At 46.1% G+C, this 24833-nt stretch overlaps 1 protein-coding gene across 1 annotated transcript; it reads left to right on the top strand.

Moving 5' to 3' along the window:
* The first annotated feature begins 23492 nt into the window (after nt 1–23492).
* Nucleotides 23493–24343, top strand: LOC8028798 (chymotrypsin-elastase inhibitor ixodidin-like). The gene is made up of 2 exons (XM_029977622.4): nt 23493–23592; nt 24110–24343. The coding sequence occupies exons 1-2, from the start codon at nt 23523–23525 to the stop codon at nt 24313–24315; spliced, it is 276 nt and encodes a 91-aa protein (XP_029833482.3). The 5' UTR covers nt 23493–23522; the 3' UTR covers nt 24316–24343.
* Nucleotides 24344–24833: the final 490 nt, after the last annotated feature.

The raw sequence follows: 24833 nt of genomic DNA, 5'->3' as shown, positions 1-24833 counted from the left end.
TCTGGAAGAAAAGCTTGTATAATTTTCAAGATTAAACGTTCTAAATTCCAAATAAAAGCTGTCGCGACATCTTGGTGGTGTTTTAAGCGCGAGATGCTTGCGTTTTGGAGGTCCCCGGCAGAGAAACGCTAGTCTAAAACTCTTCGCAACAATCCTCGCTATTTTACCGTCCGTAACGCGCGGTAAAGTAGCGCCCGATATTCTAAATCTCCCTAATTTCTCGGCACACGTTTTCTCGTTAAGCTAAAAATTTTTTTTCTTTTTTTAACTAGTTGGGCTTGCTTTATTTGTCCTAATGTTTGGTTCTATGTGTAGCGTAATGAAAAGTTGCCACTCATTCTGTGTATGGTCCAAGAAATTGTAGCTTATGTCAACAGAGCATGTATTGAATTCCTAATGCTACTTTCACTCCGTTGTTTTAGAAAATGTCTTATTGGTTTAGCAGTGTACTGATGTCATTCAACTATAAATTGATTACATTGATAATACTTCATTACATTTCAGAAGTTAGACTTCCTTGGAATTCGCTTCATGCAGAGCCAATATTCCTTTTCAGTCAAAATGGTTGAAGAGGATATCCATCTTTTGTTTTGAAGTTATCGAAGTGGACTGGATTGTACTGTTAGGACAAACTTCGGTCCCCTGGCTTTCTAGAATTGAACTGGGTTTACATTTGTTGGTTAGATTGATAAAGCAGTTGTTCCTTTTGCCTTTTTTTTTCTCTTTCATTTTCCAATTGTGATGTGATTAAGCCGAGGGCCGCAGTTATTCCCAAATGAAGCAGCAGAAGTGTGTTCCCAGCTTGCGTCACTTCGATTCATTTCAAGGCATGCCACGAAATGGATGCCTTTATTCATACACCGTTGGAACTGGGACTGACTTCAAAATGCAGTTTGGCACAGTGTTTAAGTGGTATGGGACATATGTTGAATGACCTATGCGGTTGACACAGGTTCGTGGTTGGTCAACCTGAAACGCTCCAAGTCCCACTTCCTTCTTCTTGTCTTCCTCTTCCCATTGGTTTGAAGTTCGGCCGGCATTATACTCTGTTTCATACTTAGCGTGCAACGCTGTCAAAGCTACTGGCGCGGGTGCGTGGCTTTATCTACGGTTCTGCTTGCGCGAGAAGGCGTGCAAATGATCAACGAGATCAAGCCCCACGCTCGCGCCAGTAGCTTTGACAGCGTTGCACCCTAAGTATGAAAGGGAGTATAGTCTCATCCGAGCTCATGCCTTTGGCGCTCAGGTAAACATGTGCGAGAATCGCAATTGACCCTCCCCCAAACCACCCTTAAACAGAACAAAATGACAAAAAAGACAAAATTTGTGACAGCGGTGTTCGAGAGAAACTGCAGACGTTTATTACCCTGCCTGAAACTTTGCAAACATTTCAGTGTGGTTGCAGCTGTGAGGGTGAGGTGGATCCAATATGAAAACTGGACCCTGAAGCGACGCCTTCAGGATGCCGAAAATAATTATGGTAAGTTAGAAATTATCCCACTAGTATACTTCCTAAACCTTTGGGCCGGGTGTCAATTAAAAAATTTTAACCCAGTTAATTTGTCACAAATTTTCAGGCATAATATCTTGAAAAAAATGAAACTGCAGATGTTCCAAACTGGCTGAGGTAAAGCAGCCTTGCAGTGCACCAAGGTTTACACTGAACATACTTTTGTGTATTGTCCACGAGGTGTAGCTCGTGCATTGAAGTTTTATGAGTTAGTTTCTTCAATGTTTGAACTTTCAGCGTGCCAGCTGGGTAGTGTGTAATTGTTTTTTTTTATAGCGCAAGCAATATCTTAATTCTGACGGCAGGAAGATTCGGCTAGCAGTTGACATGGTTGGACAACGGTGTGCATGCTTGCTTTCTCTGAAGCGGCCAATGAAGCGAAATAACAGCATGTGCGGATTGTCCATGCACTTAATTTTTTGTTTGTTGTTTGTTTCAGACTACATGTGCTCCCAGTACAAGGGGGTGGCCCTCCAGACTCTGACGACCAGCATGTCGTCTCTGCTCTGCTGCCGAGGGAAATTTAAAGGGTAAATATTGCAGCTGCAGTTTTTTCTATTCTTTCCCTGCTACACTTCCTGCAAATTTCTGTGCATACTTGGTCTTTTTGTTTTCATGGTACTGTAAACTTTAAAATAGCACAAGCCCCTCCCACAATTCCCTTTGCTCGCCATGATTGGCGGTGTCCTCTTGGCTTTCCTCCTCTCTAGTGTGTGCTTATTAAAAAGAGTGAAGGGCTTTGTGGGAGGGGCTTTGCTATTCTAGAGTGGCAACAGAGTATAGCATGACCTCAGTTAATTTAATCATTTCAAAGAGTCCTAGCGGGCACCCATGCATTTTTATGGGAAGGACTCGGTGTCATATTTTGAACCGAGAAAATGACCCTACAAATGGGAAAGCACGGGCCTTCTGCTACAATATTAACCGAACCAAACTTTGTTTTCAAGATCAGACCGGAAAAAGTCGACTCCTGTCTTATAAACGGCGAGTAACAGAAATCCTGTGCTAGTCTCGCCACGTTAGGAAGCTAATGCTATGACCCCCATCTTGATTTCTTTAATGCTTGTTATGGCTGTTTTCACATATGGTATTTTCACTGTTCTTTGGCCAAAAGTGACTGGCAGGTCACCATAGGTTTCCAGAAGAAAGCGGTCGCATATGCAGAAATTTCTAGCAAGTTCGTAGCGCAGTGGCGCTTCGTCGCAACCGAGGAAAACCTATGGTATTGTTGGTGCAAAACACTAAGCCTCACGACTAGCAGCAACTTAATGGTGGATATACTGCACCGTACGGCGTTTATTTGAGCTCTACTCCACACAAAATATTAGAGGAGCACTTGGGTATCCCTTTGTGGATTGAAAGCGAAAGCATTGCCATTCCTAACGACACTTCCTTCTTTTTCCCCTCTATTGTTAGGAATGGCAATGCTTTCGCATTCAATCCACGTAGGGATACCTAAGTGCCCCTCTAATATGTGTTTTACATTACATCATGCGGCGTCGCACATCATGATACATCATGTCGTCACGTGGAGTGTGATGTCATCGAACCGAGGACATATTTTTATGACCATCTTTCGGGCACATCAACGCCGATGCCGTCAAACTTGATGAAAAAACAGCCTCGGATAAACAGGGACGAAGAGCGGCTAAAGACATGCCGTCTTTTGCTGTAATGGGACAAGCTTCTTTTTGAGGGGAGAGTAATGTTGCATTCCGAAGCGGCTGAATAGCAGAGCAGCTGGCATGCCCGGCTCTCACACAGCAGCACTGGGTTCAAATCTCAGCCGTGGAAGCACATTTTATTCTTTCTTTTATTCCTCTGTTAACGTTTAGTACAACTCGGATTTTCCGCTCCGTGGACATATAATGCTTTCGCATTAAAAAGGCACATCCAGTCAGGAATGTGCCTTTTAGTGTGGTAGAGTCGCACAGCTGCTCACAACTTTGAAAATCACTACTGAAGTATGAGAGGGCGCTAGTGATCACCAAATCAGGTTCACGCCATTCATAGGTGAAGGATCCTTTGGGTGCACTGAAGATGTGTGTGGCATTTTCTTTTGTTGATTCATTGGCGCATCTCGCCGTTGATCGCAGTCCTGCGCCTCGTTAGTTCTAAGGGGCAGGATGGACAGCTCGGCAGACTCGTCGGCTGAATCCTCCGTGTGTAGTTTAGCATTGTCCTTAGGCTGCTTCAAGTAGGGATGCATGTGAACAGTGCGCAAAACACATGCCTTTTGCCCCCGCTTCTATATTCATTGCTGGTCGCGGCGAAATAGCCAAGTGATGTGCGGCCATGTTTGCCCTAAAAAGTTTGTGAGACACTTTGGATAATGTCGTAATATTTCATTGTAAGTCACACAAAAGTTGCGACAATCTTGTTTTGTTAATACGGACTTCTTCTCGGGTTTTGCCATATGCAAGTTTTTATCGTAAGTTTGCTTTTTGAATTCGGCCTCTGATGTCTCGATCCTTTCAATAATTCAAGCTTAGTGTGGCGGATCCAGACCTCCGTTTTGGTGTGGACGGAAAATTTTTAAGGATACTATTCTCCCATTCTTTCTTGTGCAAGGGGGGTCCACTCAAATCAAATTGCCCTCCGAGAAGGGGGAGCGAGGGGGGTCAACTTTATATGGGGGGGGGGGGGCGCCCCCCCCCCCCCCCTTTGGATCCGCCACTGTTGTGAAAGCTGCAGTTGACACTCACCCATTCGGAGCATGGCTTTATGATCCGCATAGAACCCTATTACCCTTTCCTTGGTGTCCGTTGTGATTAAAAATACTTCTTCAAGATAGTAAGCAAACACAAAAAAGTAAATAAAAATACACAGGGACAACAATTGTGGGCATAAAACACTGGCGCCAGTGTTTACCACCACTTATTGTCCATGTGTTTTTTGCGGCGCTTGTCTACGATCATGGATCAATTGGCTCGAATTGCCATATTAATTCTGCGAGATGCTTATAAGTCTTAGCTTCTCTATGTTCGAATTTGGTAAACTTCATAAGCGGCAACATCTGCTGGCTTATCTTTGGTAGACCTTTTCAAAAGCCGAAATAAAAAAGATTTCAATGCGGCGGCAAAACAGTGAGCGGTTGATTCTCGCAGACTCGGGGGCAAAATATACTTTTGCATTATGGTGCCCCTGACAGTGTTATTAGTGCCACTCATTAAACTATCAAGGTAATGTGTAAATTAAGTGCCTGGGTGAGCAAAAATGTAGGAATTTTGAATGTGACTTTCTGCATTTAAGGCTGGTTTACACATACAGTGCAGCGCTAACTCAGTCCTGTTAAGGCAACGAGTCACTGCTACTTCCATGGCCTGTATCGTGTGTTCTGAGGGTCCTCCTTTTATAAAGGACTGATGTCCCGGTTTGTAATACTGATTCAGCGCTGAGGTAGTGCTGCGCTGTGATCAGGATACCTTGCGCGGACATTGAAGTTTAGATAAGCAGATCAACGTGTAACTGTGCATCTTTTTTCTTTATAGGTTACCAGTACAAGGTCTCCCATGGACATGAAGGCAGTACAAGGTCTCCCATGGACACGAAGGCAGTACAAGGTCTCCCATGGACACGAAGGCAGTACAAGGTCTCCCATGGACACGAAGGCAGTACAAGGTCCCCCATGAACACGAAGGCAGTGTACCGTATACTCGAATTTTGCATTTTTAATAAACCAGTTATTACTCCTTCCCACGGTTTTATGCAGGCATTTTCCGAACCTTGCATGCGTATATAGGCATACATATAAGTAAAACACTTGCACTCACTTTCCCCTTCCCTGAAAACAATGGTTAGATCCGGACCACATGTTATGCAACCTATTGCCGTCTTCCCCCTTAGAGCCGTCTATCTAGAAACCCATACTAGGAGTATAATTTCTAATACATTTCATTTGAAAGTCTAGATACACTGCTTTGAGTCTCTGTTGAAAATCGAATGTTATTTTCTACAGCGTTGCAATTCAGGTTTTGATGGGCCATCTCATTTGGTATATTCCGACTCGTCGGAATATACCTAATGAGATGGCACGTCAAAACCTCAAGTACAACGTGGTAGAAAAAAACATTTGATTCTCAACAGACACTCAAAGCAGTGTATCTAGACTTTCAAATGAGATCTATTAGAAATTCTTATGAGGTGGCACGGCAAAACCGTAATTGAAACGCGGTGGCCAATAGTTTTCGTAAACTCCTTAGGGACTTGTTACAAAAAATCAATTGTTTTTCAACACAGACTCGAAACGGTGTCAATAGACTTTCAAATTATATTCATATGAAATACATTGGAAACTTTATGCGGTAGCTTTGTCGAAACATCAATTGGAACGCGGTGGCCAATAGTTTTCGTAAACTCCTTACGGACTCGTTACAAAACTCGTTTGCATTTCTATTGAGACTCGAAAAGATGTAATGAGTAGACTCCATAAACTGTCAAATGAAATTCATTAAAATTTTTTGTAAGGGTATGAACTGTCTACAGGAATCCATAGGATGGACAAAGGGGTAATAGAGCGGCAAAAGTATGGACACAGGACGTTCATACATATTTTTGTAGGGGCGTCCACAATCATTCCGGAGGGTACACCAGAGGCACATTCACCCAAAAAGGGCGAGGGAGAAACCGCCATCTTCGAGGAATGCGGGCTTACCTCGGATCCGGAAAGGTGCCGACATAGCTGTTCTTTTGGCCTGCATGTGCTAGGCCTAGATTGGGAGACGGGGAACACGTGGTTCCTACAAACGTTAAAAAGTTTAAATGACTTGTAATTGATTACTAGTAATCAGTTACTTTTAACTCGCTACATACAGGTCAAACTATAGACTGACACGTGGAGCGGCTCTGTATAGCAGCACGGCCGGAAGGCCGCGAATGCGCAGAAGTTATGTGGGCAGAAGCGGCCAGGCTCTCCGTGTTTTCGCCATTGCGTTGTGTTGCGCGCCCTCGCTGTTGAGATTGTAGAGAGGCTTCTAGCTTTATTTGTGCGTCATATTTTGTGCCATCGTATGTCCTATGTTTTGCCCGACTCTTTGAGCTCGATACCCGAGCATGAACGGCAGCGGAATCGAGACAAACTGTGCGTGGACGGCGTTAACCTCGACGATCCGCATGCCGTAAATTTTCTGGAGTTCAGACGTGAAATTTCTGCCACCGACGTCGGTGGGTTACGTCAGCGTTGATTTAGTTTTTTGACAAGCCAGTTCACGGCCGACACGGTTCAGGTCTACAAGTCTCTCAAGTCCTACAATTACTTCGAGCCGTTTTCCGCGCTGCCGGAAAGATCAGCAGACTTTGGGTCTGCGGAAGTGCATTTATTCATTAATGATATACATATAGCGTCTTTCAAGTCGAGCTATGGTAGTTTTCTTACCCTCATGACCACAAGGCACGAAAAGAGGTAACGCTGTGTTCATTCTGCCGCCGATCTTCCGCTTGGTTGCACGGGCGTAGCGAGCGAGGATTGTAGTATGCGTTAGCGATAAAAAGTAATGAAATACGTTATTCCTTACTTGGAAATAAAGGCACCACTTCACCAACTTACGTTACCTCAAGATAAAAGAAACGCGATACGGTTACAGACCAAAAGTAACGCATATTACTTTTGCTTTCCTTTTATTTATAAATTGAGGGCAAAAGCATTTGCCCACAAGCATTTTTGCCCTTGGACAAAGGGCGTGGGCGTTAGGGTTTTTCTTAAGTGGCACTTTTTGCATGGGGAAAATACAAGCAAAATTTTGAAAGTAGGTGGAACGTAGTGCAATAATAACTGACTTGGCGGCTGTACTTCGTTTCGGCTTAAGTCCCAACGCAGCCGAAGCTACGAGCTTCACCTGTCAAGCAGCATCAAAAGAGCGAGTCATGGTCCTTTCTGGTTTATGATTGGTTCAGCGTTGATAGATAAAACATGATGGTGCCCTTTTGATGGTGCCCTTTTGACGTCGTCGCATTTGTCCCTTCAGCCCGTAGGATCGGCTGCGTCTAGGCTGAGAAGGTTAAGTAAAGTATGAAAACACAAACAAAAATCACAGTTCTTCAGGTTTTGGGAACAATATGTAACGAGTAATGTAACTACGTTACGTGTTATTTCACATAAGTAACGTTGGTACGGTCCCCGTTACTGTCTTGAAAAAGTAACGAGTACGTTACAACGCTACCGAGGATGTACCGCATTACCGGTAACGCCGTTACTTGTAACGCGTTTCCGCCAACACTGGTACGACACGCTTAATCGGTAGTTTGAGCGCGAATACCGTGTAAACAAGCCCTGGGTGGTCTCCGTCAGTGGCCGGTTTCTCTGCGAATACGCAGGCCTCGGGACGAAGATTTAAATTGAAGCCACACCTGACTTCAGGATAGTACTTGCCGCACAAACGGTCGTCCTTGCAAAACGACCATTGTTTTCGAATCACGATTATTATCCACCTTCTGCGCCTCTCAGAGTCCACCGGGAGCTTGTGCGAACATAGTCCGCTACTTATGCTGTACCTTTCGTTGCAATTATTTTCTACTCAGCTTTCCGGCATGCTGAAATGCTAAGATGCCCAAGTGACACGCGCGCCCTTGTGCCCTCACCACCCGGCTCCGGCTCAATCCCAGCGCCGCCGCAGCCCCGTAGCGTCAAGCCAACGAGGTAGAGGGGCTTAGAGTGATAAACCGGAAGTTCGGAGGTGGCACCCCCCCCCCCCCCCCCCGGTTGCCGCCATATTTTACGCAAATGTGACCACTCGTCACGTGACCTCCCAAGAGCCGTGACGTCACAGGTAAGATGGCAGCGCCCAGAGCTGACGAATGCGAGTTTGTTCGGTGCGCGGTAGCCGTGATGTGCAGCTGCTTTCCGACGACTTCGGGCTTCTTCGTGCTCGCTGACGCAGGTATAATGTGAAAATATGAAGGAATGAGACTTTATACCATTTTTGCGCAAGATCGCTCTGGATCATCTGGATATTAACGCCTGTGAGACAGCATCAGCTCTGCATCGCCGTACCGGTGCTCGGATTCCGGGATGTGTCCGAGGACCGATAGAACTTTGAGTGCTTCTAACATGAAGTTTCCGCATTCCCTTAGCTTTCTTTGAACGTTGAAATATCTGAGAATCTACGCGAAATGTATACGTCGCGTTAGGGCCTAAGGGAAGTTGTTTCAGCCCTCCGTAACAGAACAACCATAACAACTTTTAGCGAGGAAGCTCCTGCGATTCATTTGTGCTAATCCACGATTCTACATTCGATCGCTTTTCTTCCTTTTTTTTGTGTGTGTGTGAGTGCGAAGTGCACCCTTATTTTCAGCTACGAGGATGGCGTTTTATTGAGTATGGGGAAGAATAAATCGTTGCAGGCACCTGCTTCAAAGCTATTCAACTTGCTATAAGCAACTGTTTTGGTGCATGCATAAATTAACTGCGCATTTTTTTCTGTTTTGTAGGATTTATTGCAGCTATACTCTTTTCCATCAAGAGTGCATTGTATTAGTCGGTCAATTATTTAATTGTTCTAATTACCTGGATAAGATGATTCATATTTCTGTTCATCCCTTGCTGCAGAGCAGCCTTGTTGAAAAATGTTGACTACCATTCCTTTCGGTCCCTTCAATAGACTCTTTTTAAAAGTGTGGGCTGTCTATACTTCGCATCACCGTAACTTGGAAAAGGCCAACCGCCACAGCCCCCTCGAGCCAATCAGAGAGACGGAGCGAAGGTGTGTGACAAATCTGTGCAGACGAGCACTCTGGTGATATGTTGTCATGTTCCTCTCTCCAATGTGTGTATTGACTCACCGAGACCGTAGCCTTTGCCGTCTGCCAAATTCTGATGAAACAAATTACAGTAGCTACTACTGTAATTACCCCAAGCTTTTGGGCATTTGTTCGACAAGAATGTTATGTCCGCCATCCCTGTGAATTCGGCTCAGCACGTATTGGACTCGAATGCTGCATTAGCATTCGACGTGAACTGGGGCCCATTCGTGTGCTTTACGCCGAAAAAAATTGGTGACAGTTGTGTTGCTTGATAAGGTTCTGCAAAGGGTCTATTGTGTCATATATATGGAAATGCCATGCTATATAACAATGCATCAACACATACTATTAAACTATATGCTCAGAGGTGTGTTTGTTTTTCCAATTAACAAGTTACAGCAGTGTGCTTTAATGCTATTATCATGTGTGTAGTTTTAAGTATCCTCTCTGCAATGCCTACGAAGGCCCCTGGAAGGAATAAATTAATAAGTAACATTTTCACATCACTGGAGTTGGTTTTCGGATGCACCACATGTTCAGGAAAGGTTGAACGAGTGCAGCCCCTTGCAAGAAGTCTGCCAGTCTGGTATGACCCCTTAATTAATATCGAAGGGTCAGAGATGCGAGTGCCCTCGTAAGGTCTAGAGCGTGCAGTGGACACAATTCTCGGTGTGTAGACTCTCGAGGCATGAAGGCAAGCGGAAATATGTTTATCTGGTTAGTGTATCAAATATGTTTATTTCCACTTGATTACATAATTATTGATTCTTAGGAAATGGTTCCATAACGAGTTCTTTCTGCGACAGTCTCGTGTCAGGCGTTCAGTCGTAGTACCTGTGGACCTTGTTGTCGGAGGACGCTCCTGGCACGTCGGTGTTCAGTTTGGCCGAGTGGCAACTTTGACCGACTGATGCTGTCTTGTAATCATCCGTCATGTGCGGCCACTGACGTCTGATGCACTGAAGCTGCAGGGCTGGCTTCTAACCCGAAAATTTTCCTGGTAGTGTTCGGCATCTATGCAGCAAGCTTGGACATGTATTGCTTACGTGGCTGTGCCTTTTGCTGTACCGTTGACTTGATAGCTGGCAACAATTTTTGTTTGCTATGCAAGTCTGGTGATGCTTGCAGTTCACTTTTGAGAGCAACCAACCATTCTATTCCTTCAAGTCACTCGGGGGCATTCTCCCTCAAAGTTGGAAATTGTGTGCTTCGTGGAGTGGACACAGAAAATTGATGTCAGCAAATTTTTAGGTATTGTCCTTGGACGAAAACCGACACCAAATCCACTGTCACTGCACCGCCGCTCACCTGCTTTGTCGTGCTTACCTCTTGTTGAGGTAATGGACATGAGGAGCTTCGGGGTAATCAGGGATTCAGAATCTTCGATTCAGCAGCTTCGGCATCAGGGACAAAGGTCGCCGAAGGTAATCCTTATTCTCCCGTGGTCGCTCCTCGAGACGTAATCGAGGGTCGTTTGGCACGAACCCTCGCAGACCAATTCATTGGTACGGGCTGCTTTGTTAGGCATGGTCGGCTTCATGCAATGGTAGCAAAGTGGTTTTCGGTCGCACATTCGCATCACCTACGTTTTCCTCGGTGTACTTTGTTGAGCACAGACCTACACACGATGTCGGGAATGATTCGGCGTTAGAGTGTCTCATTGAATTGGCATTGAATACTAAGGGGCAGCCGGTGGCGGTCGTCGTGCCATTGTGGCGTAAGTTGCCCTTGGTTTGTCAGATGCCGCTTCGCTCGCAGAAGTCTCGGTTGAAATACCTGTCAAACTTGTTCCGAAACAATCTCGGCAATCAAAATAAAAGCCGGGCAACTGATGGAAGGAAGTAGCTTCCTGATCTCCTCCCAGACAACGTCGTGGATGATGTCGTGGATGCCTGGGAGGCTGGCGTCGAAGTAGTAGCTGGACAACTTGAGTGTCGAGACGCCGGGAAGTTGTTCATAGTGGCAGGCTCGGGCATGCAGTGCACATGCCATGTTGGAAGCCTCGGTGATATGAACACTTCGACTGTTGTTGGGGGTTGCGGACAAGGCTGCCGAAGGTGTTGTCCCTTACGTGAGGGGCATGGGATTCTTAGGTTCTTGTCTTCTGTAGCATCAAGGTCGGCGTGGGCGTGGGCGCTCGATCAAGCACAAAACATCCTCCACGAGTGCGGTGGCGCTCTCGTTGGGGCAGTGTCCTGGACAGAATCAAGAATGCGGCTCTCTCTCGTTGATGGTGGCTGACGAATGCGCGCTTCAGATCGATCTTGCAAACTTCCCATGACGTTAAGGAGGATCCATGGTTCTCAGACCAGCGCCGGCAGTTTCTTCCACGAGAAGTATAGGTTCTGCAGGAGCTGGTTGTCTGTCCACCCAATGTGGCGGGCGACACTGTCATATTGTTCAATCCAGTCCTTGACGTCTTCATACAGCTTGCGTGAAAAAGCGTCGGAGTGCGATTTGCGACAGGCATGCAAACAATGATGGGAGGGGACACGGTTTGCTGCTACAGGTCTGTCATTGTTGGCTTCGTCAGCTTCGGATTTTCTGACAGGACACCGAATTCCGGTGGTTTTTCCTAGTAGCAGCAACTGGCTCGGATTTCAGGTGCTTTGTGGTGTATTTCCGAGGTTACTCCTTATGGTATTCGGTCGTCTTGCGGTTGTTCTGCTAGGCTCGGGTCAGGACTTTGCTTACGGCTCGACGGGGGTATAAGACGCAGAATAGTCCGCCAGCCCTGTCCCATTATCGAGTAACTCGGCTGAAGAGCCGCCGGGTTCACACAGAGTGAAGGGCTATGGGTGCCGAGCACCTCCACCAGAATATACGATTACAGCTGATCATGACCTGCAGTGTCCCAGAATAGTGAATATTGATAGAAGATAGGACTGGAACAAGGATCCGTGACAGTATAACAAAACTCGCAGAAGAGAATCTATCCTCACCACTGAAGAAGCTGCATTGCTTTAGTGGCATTCTGTCCGAATAAATCCTCTCCTTCGGGGTTTGGCGACTGCCGTGGCCGAACTGAACTGAAATGGATCTGGGACCACTTTTCTGGTAATGAGGCACTGCAGACTGTTGCCACAAAGCGGCGTGAGCTGGGTACGTAACACGCTCGATGAAATGTCCGGACAGCTTGCAATTCGCGTAACAAGTGTGGATGAAACGTTTGTGTTGACGAAACGTTCGACAGACCAGCCGGATCAATACCAACTGCAACACTTGTGCTCCGTGAAAGTGCACGTCTACGCCGGAACAATTTCGGAACACAGCATCACCTAAAGCATGGCACAGGAACTACCAGCTTGAAGGCAGCTCTTCGGTGCGCCGCACACCTGTGCTCCGTGAAAGTGCACTTCTACGCCGGAACAATTTGTAAGCAGCACAGCATCATTCAGCACGGCACGGGAATTACCAGCTTCAAGGCAGCCTTCCGGTGCGCCGCACAACCAAAGTGAGCCCTCGGTCATTTGATCGAAGCTGCACCACGATTGCACACCGCCAAGCACGACTCACGCAATTTCCGTCGCTAAACTGTGCATCCAAATATATTGCACACGCTTCACTTCAAACCTCGAAGATTCCGATGGTCAAAGAGAGCACAGAAACGTTGCCTTAAATTTTATCCTAGCGGTATCCGAATCAATCCGAGGTCCGAGCAACGTAGGTCAGACTGTCTCTTCCGTGGCAATATCCCGGTCGGTCACCAGCGAAATGCACACCGTTCCTCCGTATTTTCACGTTATACCTACGTCAAACACCACGCTGAACTCTGAACTTGCTTTCGACCGGCTTCATATGACGGCTTCCGCGTCTGAAATCAACTCGCCGAGACGAACAACAACCAACAAAGCATCCGACAAGCTCCGGCCCAGCTGGGGCCAGCCGCTGCATGGGCGCGGCCATCTTTCCTGTGACGTCACGTATTTGGTTTGGTGATGTGACGTGTGGTCAAATTTGCGTACAATGGCAGCCGCCTTATGGGGGTCACTTTCGAGTGCAGACGGGAACCCCGGTTTATCGCTCTAAGCCCCTCTAACTCGTTGCGTCAAGCCCACGTGTCGGTCTATAGGTATAGGTCAATACCCTTTACGACCGGGAGATTATGAGCCATTAAATTACTGGTATTTATACCGCATATGTAATAAGTAGCATTTACAATCTATGATTATTTTAAGAATTAAAGAAACTGAACACTTTATTTTTCAAATGAAAACTTTTCTTGTTTTCATTTTTATATTAAGCCAGCAGTGAAAAATGAGAACGAAAAACACCTCAAAATTTTAACATCAAGGTTCAACCGAATGTTCTAACGACCTTTTTTTGTGATTTTATAATGACTAGAATGTTTGTTGAAGTCGTGGAAAGTGCGCATGGGTTAAAATGATGTCTTGTGCACTGTTAGTATAACAAGAAGGTATTGGCCACTCTAAATTTGACAAGTTTCTGAACATGGCATATCATTGTTTATCGAAAATTGCACAACATAATAATATGCAAAGAAATAGACCATAGGAGATAAGTCTCCAAAGACTTTGCCCGCGGGCCAGATCCGGTTCGCGGAGATGTTCCGGCCGATCCGTGGATGGCCGCGGCCTTTACAGTGACGCATCGCCCGCAGCCCGCTGCTACCATTGCAAACAGAAATAAGCTTTCATAAATAAAGTGGGTCAATGACACGAAGCAAAAGCGCAAACGATGATATCAGAAAGAATGAGGGACAACTGTAGTGTTGCGAGAATATTCCAATTTTCAAATATTGGTTTCGAATAATACGCTGTTCGATATTGGCTTCGAGATGAACTCAGATATTATGATTTCTTGAAGTGTTGACAGGCGTGAGAGCCCCGCTGAGCGCGCTTCTTACCGAGCACTGATGCACTGCGGAGAAGCAACAGCCGCGGACCCCGCCTACGCGGGTGTAGTTTCTCCGCGGTGCAATGGTGATCGGCAAGAAGAGCGCTCAACGCCGCTAACCCGCCGCGATCAACACTTCGAAAAGTAGAAATTTGCAGTCACGTTCTTGAACGGTCCCTGCAATCATGTTTAAGCGTTTGCCTTTTTTGCGGTCTCCACGTGTTTTGAGATTCGGGCAAGCCAGCGGGCACGAAGTAGTAACTAAATATCAGTCCGTCATATTTTAACCGCACGACGCGGAAACCTTCTCCACCTACGGGGGCGACCCGCAAGCTGAAAGCCCGCGATATGTGACGTCTTAGGTCTTGGGCTTACTACTGGTCAGAGCCGCTAAAAGCTTTTTTTTAGTCTAACTATAAAATACAAGTGTGCGGACCCTTTTAACATTATTGTAAAAGTACCTTTTGTTCATTTTTTTTTTATCAGAAATGAATCAAATGCAGTTTATAAAGGACTGAAACAAGAAATGAACCGTCGACATACCCGCGGCCAAGTGGTGGAAAAGGCGGCACATACTAGAAAGGGGTAGAGGGATTAAACACCGCCGAGCGGCAAGCGTAGAAAGGTCCCGGATGTATGCTGCAGCGCTGCGGTCGTATAGGCTCGAGGATCCGACCGGTTCCGAGCGTTCCAAAGGTCTTCGGCGAGTAGATTTGGCATGCAGTTTGATCGCTTGGCGGTATGGCAGCGTGAAGTGGCTTCCGTTCTGAACTAATATTTACCCCGTGTTTGCTGTCGTTTGTGGCGAATTAAGTGTCATGGCAAATTAGTGTTTAATGGAGCAGCAAAGGCAACGCCAGCCGCCCTCGCCAGCCACTTCATCCAGCCTATCCAGCACATGCTTTAGTGGCGCCCTCTCAAGCCGTCGACACGGATTGCAGTAGGCGTGAGTGCTCGCTGGGCTCACTACCTCTCATTTAGTTCACGGCCACTCAAGCCAGGACCTAGGGCGTCGTGAGGGAATTTATTTTTGCTTGTGTTTTTGCAATTGTATTTCAAATATAACTTTTGAAGTAAAGCGCGATTCGAGAAAAGAAAAGTTTAATTAAGTTACCACGTTCAGTGCGCTCAGGTTCGGTGAAAGAGGTGAGCCTGCTGGGACCATGACAGAACAGCATACGACAAAACAGCACGTGACAAATCAGCACGGTCAAAACAGCACGCGTCAAAACAGCACAGAGTCAAAACAGCACGGCGAAAAAACAGCACGCGTCAAAATAGCACTCAACAAAACAGCACAACGTCAAAACAGCACAGCGGCAGAAGAGCACGTGCTAAAACAGCACGGCGTCAAAACAGCACAGCGTGAAAAGAGCACAGCGACAAAACAGCTCAGCGTCAGAAGGGCACAGCGACAGTAGAGAACGGCGGCAAAACAGCATTGTGACAAAACAGTACAGCGTCAAAACAGGACATTGACAATATAGCTAGCGTTTGGCGTTTTCGGTTCTTACTATTTTGAAATTCGGCGTACTTTTTTGGGGTTTTATTCCTAACAGAAGTTTTTGGTTTGTTGCAGTGCATATTAGTAGACTAGTAAACTTCTCGATTCTTTTCGGATTATTGCGGTGAATATTTGTAGACTCATAAACTCCTCGGTTCTTTTCGGTTTATTGACGAAAACGGCTATACTGGCGAAAATGCAACATTTAAAGGCGTTTGTTTAAAATGTATAATGAGTAAACCAGGTACTGTGTTTTTTATTTGTTGCTGTCTGTGGCAACCGACGCGACCGTTCTGCAAGACGTACTGAAGCCCAATCGTAATCTGACATTATCGTCGTGTGCTCGTATTTGTACGCAAGACGGACATGCGCCTCACTACCACTTTGGTCGGAGAGGGAAATATCAAAATCCAGAAATTTGCAAGGATTGCACTCAGTGCGTTTTTCCCCATTTTCGCGATAGCGAAAGGGGGAAATTCGCACCGACCACAGAAGCGACAAAAAAACAATAGTATTTACGCCCTCCTTTAGTAGACGGAAGCTAGGGGTGTTAAAAAATGTGCAGCATTTGCGGACACGCTTGATTTTCAGTATTTAGTCCACGATTAAACTGTCTTCTTTGAACAAAGAATTCGGCACACAAGTCCCTATCACGTGAAAAACCAAGATTTCGTACTGAATACCCCTGCGCCCCCCAGCTTTTGTTGAAAGCTGAACCGATCTCATAGAGACGCTGAAAACTGCGAAAGGAACTGGTCATAGGGTCAGCAAGGAGTGACATCGCCGCCCCCCCCCCCCCCTCCCCCCCCCCCTGCCACCCCTCCAAACGCCCTCAAACTGCTAACCTTTTTGAGTTCAAACGGAATTCAGAAAAATGAATTCGGCGTACTTTTACCGGTTTTATTCGGTTTTAGCCGAAAACGCTAAACCCTAAATATAGCGAATGGAGTTAAAAAAATGCATGTCTCAAAGTGGGCACTGTAAAGGAATGAAGGGCCCAGGCGAATTCTTCGAAGACCAACCCGTCCACGGCCAATTTGTCGAATTCGTTCTCTTGGGAGCAAGTTCAGAGTGGGGAGTATACTCGTTGCGCACATGAAGGCTCCCTGGCCAGTACCGAAGCCCCCGCTGGTACGTATCCTGGCTATTTCTCGACCAGTCCTGTGAATTTTGACCAGCAAGTTTGCTGGTGATGTCGTCTACAATAAATGAATCAATCGCACTGCAATGTGTTGTCATTAGTCTAAAGAAAAAAGCAGAAACTGTGTGCGGCACAGTGTGCTTAGCCCATGCTCTACGGCAACAGCATTGAGGCTGTGGCATATCTTTCTGCTTCGCCGGTTTTCACTCATCTATGCCTTTGCCGGCAATAATGAGGGAATTTTACTCAAAATAACTTCCCGACCGGTACAGTTGGGAGAAGGCGGGGGGGGGGGGGGGGGGGGGGGAGGGAGAGGTGGTAGGGTAGCGGTAGCTACCATTCGTATTTTCTTATTATTTTTTTCTTTTGGTTATGGATTTTAGTTTAGCTAGCTTCAGCATACATTCGGTTACGTGGATTGCGATTAGTACTCATCACTGAAACTGACTCTTGTAGCTTGTAATAAGCGCAAATAAGCGTCATAACGCGATTTTTTTTTGGTGGGGGGGGTGGGGGGGAGAAGGGGGGAGTTGAGTTGCGGAGTTTAGTAAGCAATGACATAGGCAATCGGTTCTTTTATAACCAAGCGACAATAAGTGAAAGGGTCAAGAAGGTTCGAAATTATTCCCACAGGGAGAGGTCAAGAGCGCGCTCGAAGTTGTTACATATGCGTGCTGCTTTGTCGCTGTGCTGTTTTGACGCCGTGCTCTTACGTCACTATGCCGTTTTGAGGCTATGCTGTTTCGTGGCATGCTATTTTGACGCGCGCTGCTTTGTCTCGTGCTGTTTTAAAGCTGTGCTGTTTTGACACGTGCTGTTGTGACCGTGCTGTTTTGTCGTGTGCTGTTCTGTCGCGTTCCCGAGCCTGCTTTCAAAGCGGGATGGTGCGCACGCGCACGTGGTGTACCCAAACAGAAACGAAAACCTTCAGAATGTTGATATCTACACCACAGTAGAATCTCCATAATTAAAGTGTGACAATTATGCAAGGATACATGTTAGGAAGAGATGTCCTGACAACCTGTGTTTATCATTCATGATTGTCTTTTTTTTTATTTCCTTAAATTATGAATTAAAAAAAAGTTTGCATGCAGCAAGAACATTTATAAGTTCCACAAATCCCTATACCAAGGCTTCTCTATAAGTTTAATTTCATGTCAATTGATTTGTTTACTTCCCAAGTTCATGTAGGCAACGAATTCCTGAGTTCACGGTCCTTGAAAAGAACCTCTCAGAGTTTAAATGGGTGCGCGTTTAGCATGGTGCAGTACTGAAAAGCTTCGAAAAACTCTTCGATATTCCATTGGAAAGTATTCGGGCACAACCACTATTCCCTTCAAATTTTCTTCGAAATAAAAATCCATTATTCGCTCACGATTAGAAAACTCCATAAAAACGCCGTTTCGTTTGGCATATTACTTATTGTTTATTGCCATCACTCCAAACTACTAGTCGTAATTCCCTGCTTCATGCTTGCCCAACCACAAAAACAATAATTTGGGTTTTCGTGTATACCGTGCATAATGTTCTTATCTCACCCACCATATTCGTTAGTCCTTGGGCATAGGTGAATATACCAAAATTGCCATGCGCTTTTTTTATATCTGTTGAGTTCTCACAATTGTAAAATATTCCGCTTCAAATAAAGTATATGTATTCGTCTACCTTATATTTATTTTGAGTCTTTGCTCTTGATTAAATGTCCGTATAGAATGTCTGTATGAGGCTTATTTATTTCGCATTTCCTGGTCTATATTGCCTGATCTAATTTTCGGCCCTTGACAATGCAACAGGTCTCCAATCCGGCCTCCTAGTCAAAATGTTTTGAGACACCTGCGCTAGAAGAACAAGTATAAAGTATAACATTTTTCGTCTTGTTTAGTACATCGCATAGTAGTAATTTAAGAATAAAACACTTTAGGTATTTTCATTTTTGTTTGGAATAATAACAATTTAAATGAACGACATGCTAAAGATGAATAGTCACATGAATTAGTTTTACATATGCGACTCGTCTGGTGTCATTTTAAAACAACACGGTATTGAGAGTCACCTCAGCCGAAATAGCGTAGATGCAACGAAAGGAATGTTCCCATGGCCAACTTTCTGGAACATTCCGTAAAATAAAGAGTTTTCAAAAAAATATAAAACTTAAAATAGAGTTGCGTTTTACAGGAACATTACGATATCTTATCAAGGAAACCGGCAAATATAATTTTATGGAGGTGGTGAATATGATTCAATTAAAAAAAACAGACAGATATATGTAGAGACGTGAATAAAAAGTGGAAGCCACTTACAACTCCCTGTAACGCCGAATTGGAGCGCAGCTCTTGAGGAGCAGGGAAGGGCGCTGGGGGGGGGTTAGACTAACCAGGGGGGGGTCACGTGACCTTGGGGGGTCACGTGACCCCCAATGCCGATGATGTCATCACTGACGTCACTGATGACGTCATTAGTGACGTCACTGATGACGTCATTAGTGACGTCACTGATGACTTCACCAGTGATGATGACGATGACGATGCGAATGTCGGTGACGTCATCAGTGACGTCGCTGACGACGTCATCAGTGATGATGACGATGACGATGCGGATGCCGGTGACGACATCAGTGACGTCACTGATGACGTCATCAGTGATGATGACGATGACGATGCGGATGTCGGTAACGTCACCGGCATCCACATCGTCATCGTCATCATCACTGATGACGTCACCGGCATCCACATCGTCATCGTCATCATCACTGATGACGTCACCGGCATCCACATCGTCATCGTCATCATCACTGATGACGTCACCGGCATCCGCATCGTCATCGTCATCATCACTGATGACGTCACCGGCATCCACATCGTCATCGTCATCATCACTGATGACGTCACCGGCATCCACATCGTCATCGTCACTGATGACGTCATCATCATTGATGTCATCATTGTGATAGTATTTACCTGATTGTACCGGTCGTACCGGGTATCAAGCAACACCACGTGTAGAACGTTTTGAGATCCCCTGGGCGCTGTGTCCTCTTCTTCCTCTGTTGTCCCCCTACTTGCCCCGTTTATTCGGACTTACAAAACAATATTATTACATCTCTTTTTCCCACGCAAAAGTCATTCGCCAAATCTTTTTGGTTTTCTTATGGTCCGTCCGGACCGGGTCTTTGGGATGTTTTCTTCTGTAGGAGGAACACTGAATTCTGGTGTGCTTGCTTCAGGATGTGTTTGGTCGGTTGGTTTGGGTTTGGTTGGAACCAGGTGATGTGTATTCCGGCGGAGATATCCTGACCTTGTCCTGATAGTGTAGGATCGAGGTTCTGGTCTCTTGCCCGTAATTGTTCCAGTTGCTTTGCTGTCTCTTACCCATACCTCGCTGCCGATATCTAACTCCTGTTTTCGGCACACTCCGTGTCTCTTGTCGTAGTTTTCCGCTTGCTTATTTTTTTCTTCTCGATCCTTCTTCCGGAACTCCTCATGGTTGGGCAGTTTTGGCAAGAGTGTAGAAGCCAATACTGGCAGTGTGGTTCGCAACTGCCTTCCCATCAGAAGCTGTGCCGGACTGTATCCAGAAGATCCTGGTGTTGTTCTGTAGACCAGTAATCCAAGCTCGGGATCTTGAGACTTCTTGATGATGTCTTTGGCTATCTTGACCATTCTTTCAGCTTCCCCGTTACTTTGCGGATAACGTGGACTGCTTGTAACGTGCTCGATCTTGTAATCCTTACAGAAGCCTTCGAATGGCTTGGAGCTGAATTGTGGACCGTTGTCTGACCGCAGAACCTCAGGTATTCCGTGACGTGAAAATAGAGCCTTGAGGTGTGATATGACTACTTCTGAAGTGGTTTGTCTCAGTCTGGTTATTTCCACGTACCTCGAGTAGTAGTCTACGACGAGCAAATATTGGGCTCCTTTCAACTCGAACAAATCGGTCCCAACTCGTTGCCATGGTCTCTCTGGTAGCTCAGACGCGATCATCGGCTGTGTTTTTGGTACCCGCTCGTGTGCGCAGCTGAGACAGTTTGTAACAGCATCAGCCATCTGAGAGCTTAGTCCTGGCCACCAAACTGACATCTTGGCTCGTTGCCGGCATCTCGAGATACCCTGATGGCCATCGTGCAGTCGGTGCAAGACTTGCTTCCTCATTTGACTTGGTATCACAAGGCGGTTGCCTCTCACGAGTAGGTTTTCTTGTACCGTGAGGTTGTGTCTTTCTTGGAAATATGGGGTGATCTCGATTGGCACTTGCTGCTTGCTAGTTGGCCACCCTTTTTCACAGTACTCCCTCACTTTAGTACAGACGGGGTCGTCCTCTTGCATCTTCTTTACCTCGATCAGGTACTCTCGGGATGCAGGGACTGACTGAAGGACGACTTGCACAAAAGCCTCGGTTTCTTCTTCCATATTGTCTGGAGGTTCAACAGGTGACCTTGACAGGGCATCGGCCGTCCAGAGTTCTTTTCCAGGCACGTGTGAGATTGTGTAGCATAATCTCATCAGCCGCAGTTTGAATCGCTGAACTCTGGCTGGGATCGCATCCAGCTCTTTGGACCCAAGAAGAGGTACGAGTGGACGATGATCTGTTTCGATGTGAAACTGCGTTCCTAGCAGGAACTTCTCGAATCGTTCACATGCCCAAGTCACGGCGTGCGCTTCTTGGGTCCAAAGAGCTGGATGCGATCCCAGCCAGAGTTCAGCGATTCAAACTGCGGCTTCTTTCAACGCGCCGTAACCGCAATGTGTTACTAGGCGATGCAGGCTAGTCATGAAGCTCTCAACAGATTCACCCGGCTCTTGTTTCTTCTGGTGGAATTTGGCCCGTTCGCAGATAACGTTTCTCTTGCCGACAAAGTGGCTTTCGAAGAGTTGGGCAACTGCTTCGAACTGTCGCTGTTCGGTGTCGGTCAAAGCCGAGGCGGACAAAATGTCTTCCGCGTCCTCACCGAGAAAGTAGATTAATGCGTCTACTTTCGATCCTTCGTCTTCTTTATCGAGTTTTGAAACTCTACGGTACCTGTTAAAACGGGTGATCCACCTTGGCCATTCTTCTGGGCGCTTGAAATCAAAGGCTGCCGGCGCCGTGAAACCCGTTGCTAGCAGTGTTGTTGGGGGCGTTACGTTCTCCGAGTTCGATGAAGCTTCCATTTCTGGAGCACTTCTGACACCATGTGGTAGTATTTACCTGATTGTACCGGTCGTACCGGGTAACAAGCAACACCACGTGTAGAACGTTTTGAGATCCCCTGGGCGCTGTGTCCTCTTCTTCCTCTGTTGTCCCCCTACTTGCCCCGTTTATTCGGACTTACAAAACAATATTATTACAATCATCACTGATGACGTCACCGGCATCCACATCGTCATCGTCATCATCACTGATGACGTCACCGGCATCCGCATCGTCATCACTGATGATGACATCAGTGATGATGACGATGACGATGTGGATGCCGGTGACGTCATCAGTGTCGATGACGTCATCGGGGGGTCACGCGACATCGGCGGGGGTCACGTGACCTCGGGGGGGTCACGTGACCTCGAGGAGGGGGTCACGTGACCTCAGGGGAGTCACGTGACCTCGAGGGGGGGGGGTCACGTGACCTCAGGGGAGTCACGTGACTTCGGGGGGTCACGTGACCTCGGGGGGGTCACGTGCCTCCCCACGAAGTCACGTGACCCCGGTGGGGGGCTCGCGCGGTGCATTATGGGATATTTCCCATGATGCACTGCGCGGTTACGCCGACGGCGACGGCGACGGCGACGGCAACGCCGACGCCGCTCAAGCCGGAAACGGGCCCCTAAGAGCTGCGCTCTAAAAACAACACCCGCCCAAATTTTCATTTACTTCCTATTGATATTTGGGACTGTCATATAAAATATTCAAAGGGAACATTTGATGCTTGTTGTTGAGCTGAAATTCACATTTTAGTGCACGCGCCGGGGCGTGGATGTCCAAGAAAGTTGAGTATGTTTGGGTGATATGATCTTGTAGTACTTTACTAGATCGATATTCTAAATCTCTTTAAGACATATTAGAACGTCGTTTCGGGGAGTGAAAGATATTGTTGATTAATTTCTCTCTTCAATTCGCCAGAGAATTTGACACGTAACCAAACTTCCCTCGAAATTTCTCCATTAAATTTAGCAGGAAACTGACGCCAAAGGACCTGTCATAACGAAGTAAGGTAGTAATGCGAAGCGACAAAGGAACGTCACGTCCCGTCAAATAGTGCAATGTCAATGTTTCTTTTAAATTAGGGAGAAATGTTTTCGTTGCGGCAGGTCACGTGACCTTTCGTCACGCTGTCAAATAGGGGTGTCACGCAATGGCATGACGTCACATGACGTCGGCTCACCTGAGAACAATTTTCCCGCTAAATTTACCGAGTTAATACACGGACAAAGAAACGGACGGACGAACAGAATCCTGGAATTAGGAGTGTCGTTGAAAAGCTTTCCGTGGATTCAAATCTGGAGCATTGTTCAGGTGGTCCCGCTTTTTCCAGAGTACCGGTAGATTAACACATGTGAGGATCGAACAAGTTCCTGGTTGACGGCGACAGTTAATACAGCTTTAGCAGCGTCTGGGTTGCAGGCCGTAAAACATTATTCAAATGGAAAATTATTTTATTGCTCTATACTTTCTAATGAATAATGAAATGTTAGCTCCCTTTCTCAAATCCTCTGCTCGGGTACGTCGGAGTAAGTGTATAAAATGTCTGCGTGTGAGGATGAAAGCAGATTCAACTGAGATTTGGTTTCGAAGAAATCACAATGAAGACTTTATTCATGATGGCTCCCATTATCACGCTTATACTTGGTCTGCAAGGCGTGGTGGTACAAGGTATGTGCATTTATATTTTTTAAACACGTATGTTGTTCGTCGATAGGCTAGTGATTTATTTTGCGAATTGACACCAGCGTCTATAATCAATTTCAATTTCAGAAACGCAGCCCGTGACAAGTCCTAAACATTTTATTATTGCTCCTCACCCAATGATACTCCGGCATTAGCCTTTAGGAACGCCGAGAATGAATGACAGAGAGAAAACTTTGGATAAAAATGCAATGCACAGCATTTCATAAGCTTTCAGTCCCATCCCCAAGCCGAATGGGAGCTTTTGTCTCAGAATGCTTGCTGCTCATCCTAATGAACAACACTCGACCTTGGCCATTTGCAATAATTTGCTTCGCTGATGCGCATGGTATTCACAAAGTTCACGGTATTCGCGAGGAAACACTGTCTAAACGCTGTGAGATGTGACGCGGATTGCAGTGAAGCCTCTAATGTGTTTACGAAGCCCAAAAGAAAAAAGATTTTTCCCGATGATGAGTAACTCTGAGCACTATTTGTTCACCAGGCTCCGAGAATGCACCCACAACAGAGGCTTGCGGCGAAGGAGAAGTTTGGAAAAACTGTGTCGGGGGCTCATGTGCCGAGCTCACCTGCGAACACCCCAAACCTCCGAATGGATGCACCAAGGACTGCAACTACGGTTGCTACTGTGGCGAGGGCTACTACTGGAACTCCCAGGAACAATGCGTCGCGAAGGAACAGTGTACTTGAAAGCTAGGTTGTCTATTACGGCTATTGCGGCTGTTGCTATTAAGGGACAAATAAATTTGCAAATAAACGTTGCATGCTCACTTGGAACATTTTCGGTGAGAGTCTGCACTCGTCAGCAACAAGGCCCACTTCAACGGAGCAGATATCCGGGCGGTCACTGTGCACCTTGATCTATAAAGGTATAAGAGTGTGTAAGGATCATTTATTTTTATACGTACCTTGCGTTTATGAAGTTGTAGACCATTTCAGATTTACAAGCGTAGCCTGTTGATGTCATAATTTCCAAAGACGGTGAAGTTGTCTACATAAATCACGAAGTTCTGAATTGAGCAAGGTCCTTATGCTGTGCTATTCAACATCTAAGAGGATATTGGTCGTTTTACACGGAAATAAAATAAATAACTTCGTAACCGGTCCTTTAGGTTACCACACGGAGAACTGGTTATAACATATCCACTGAACGTTGCAAGAAGCGTTGCTACAGTGGGTATCGTTTTTCCTCTAATGTACTAAAATTT

This window comes from Ixodes scapularis, unplaced genomic scaffold (assembly GCF_016920785.2).
Source record: "Ixodes scapularis isolate PalLabHiFi unplaced genomic scaffold, ASM1692078v2 PGA_scaffold6__148_contigs__length_123643588, whole genome shotgun sequence".
Classification (NCBI taxonomy): Eukaryota; Metazoa; Arthropoda; class Arachnida; order Ixodida; family Ixodidae; genus Ixodes; species Ixodes scapularis.
Note: the sequence above shows the minus strand (reverse complement) of the source record. Positions and strands in the feature narration are given on the sequence as shown.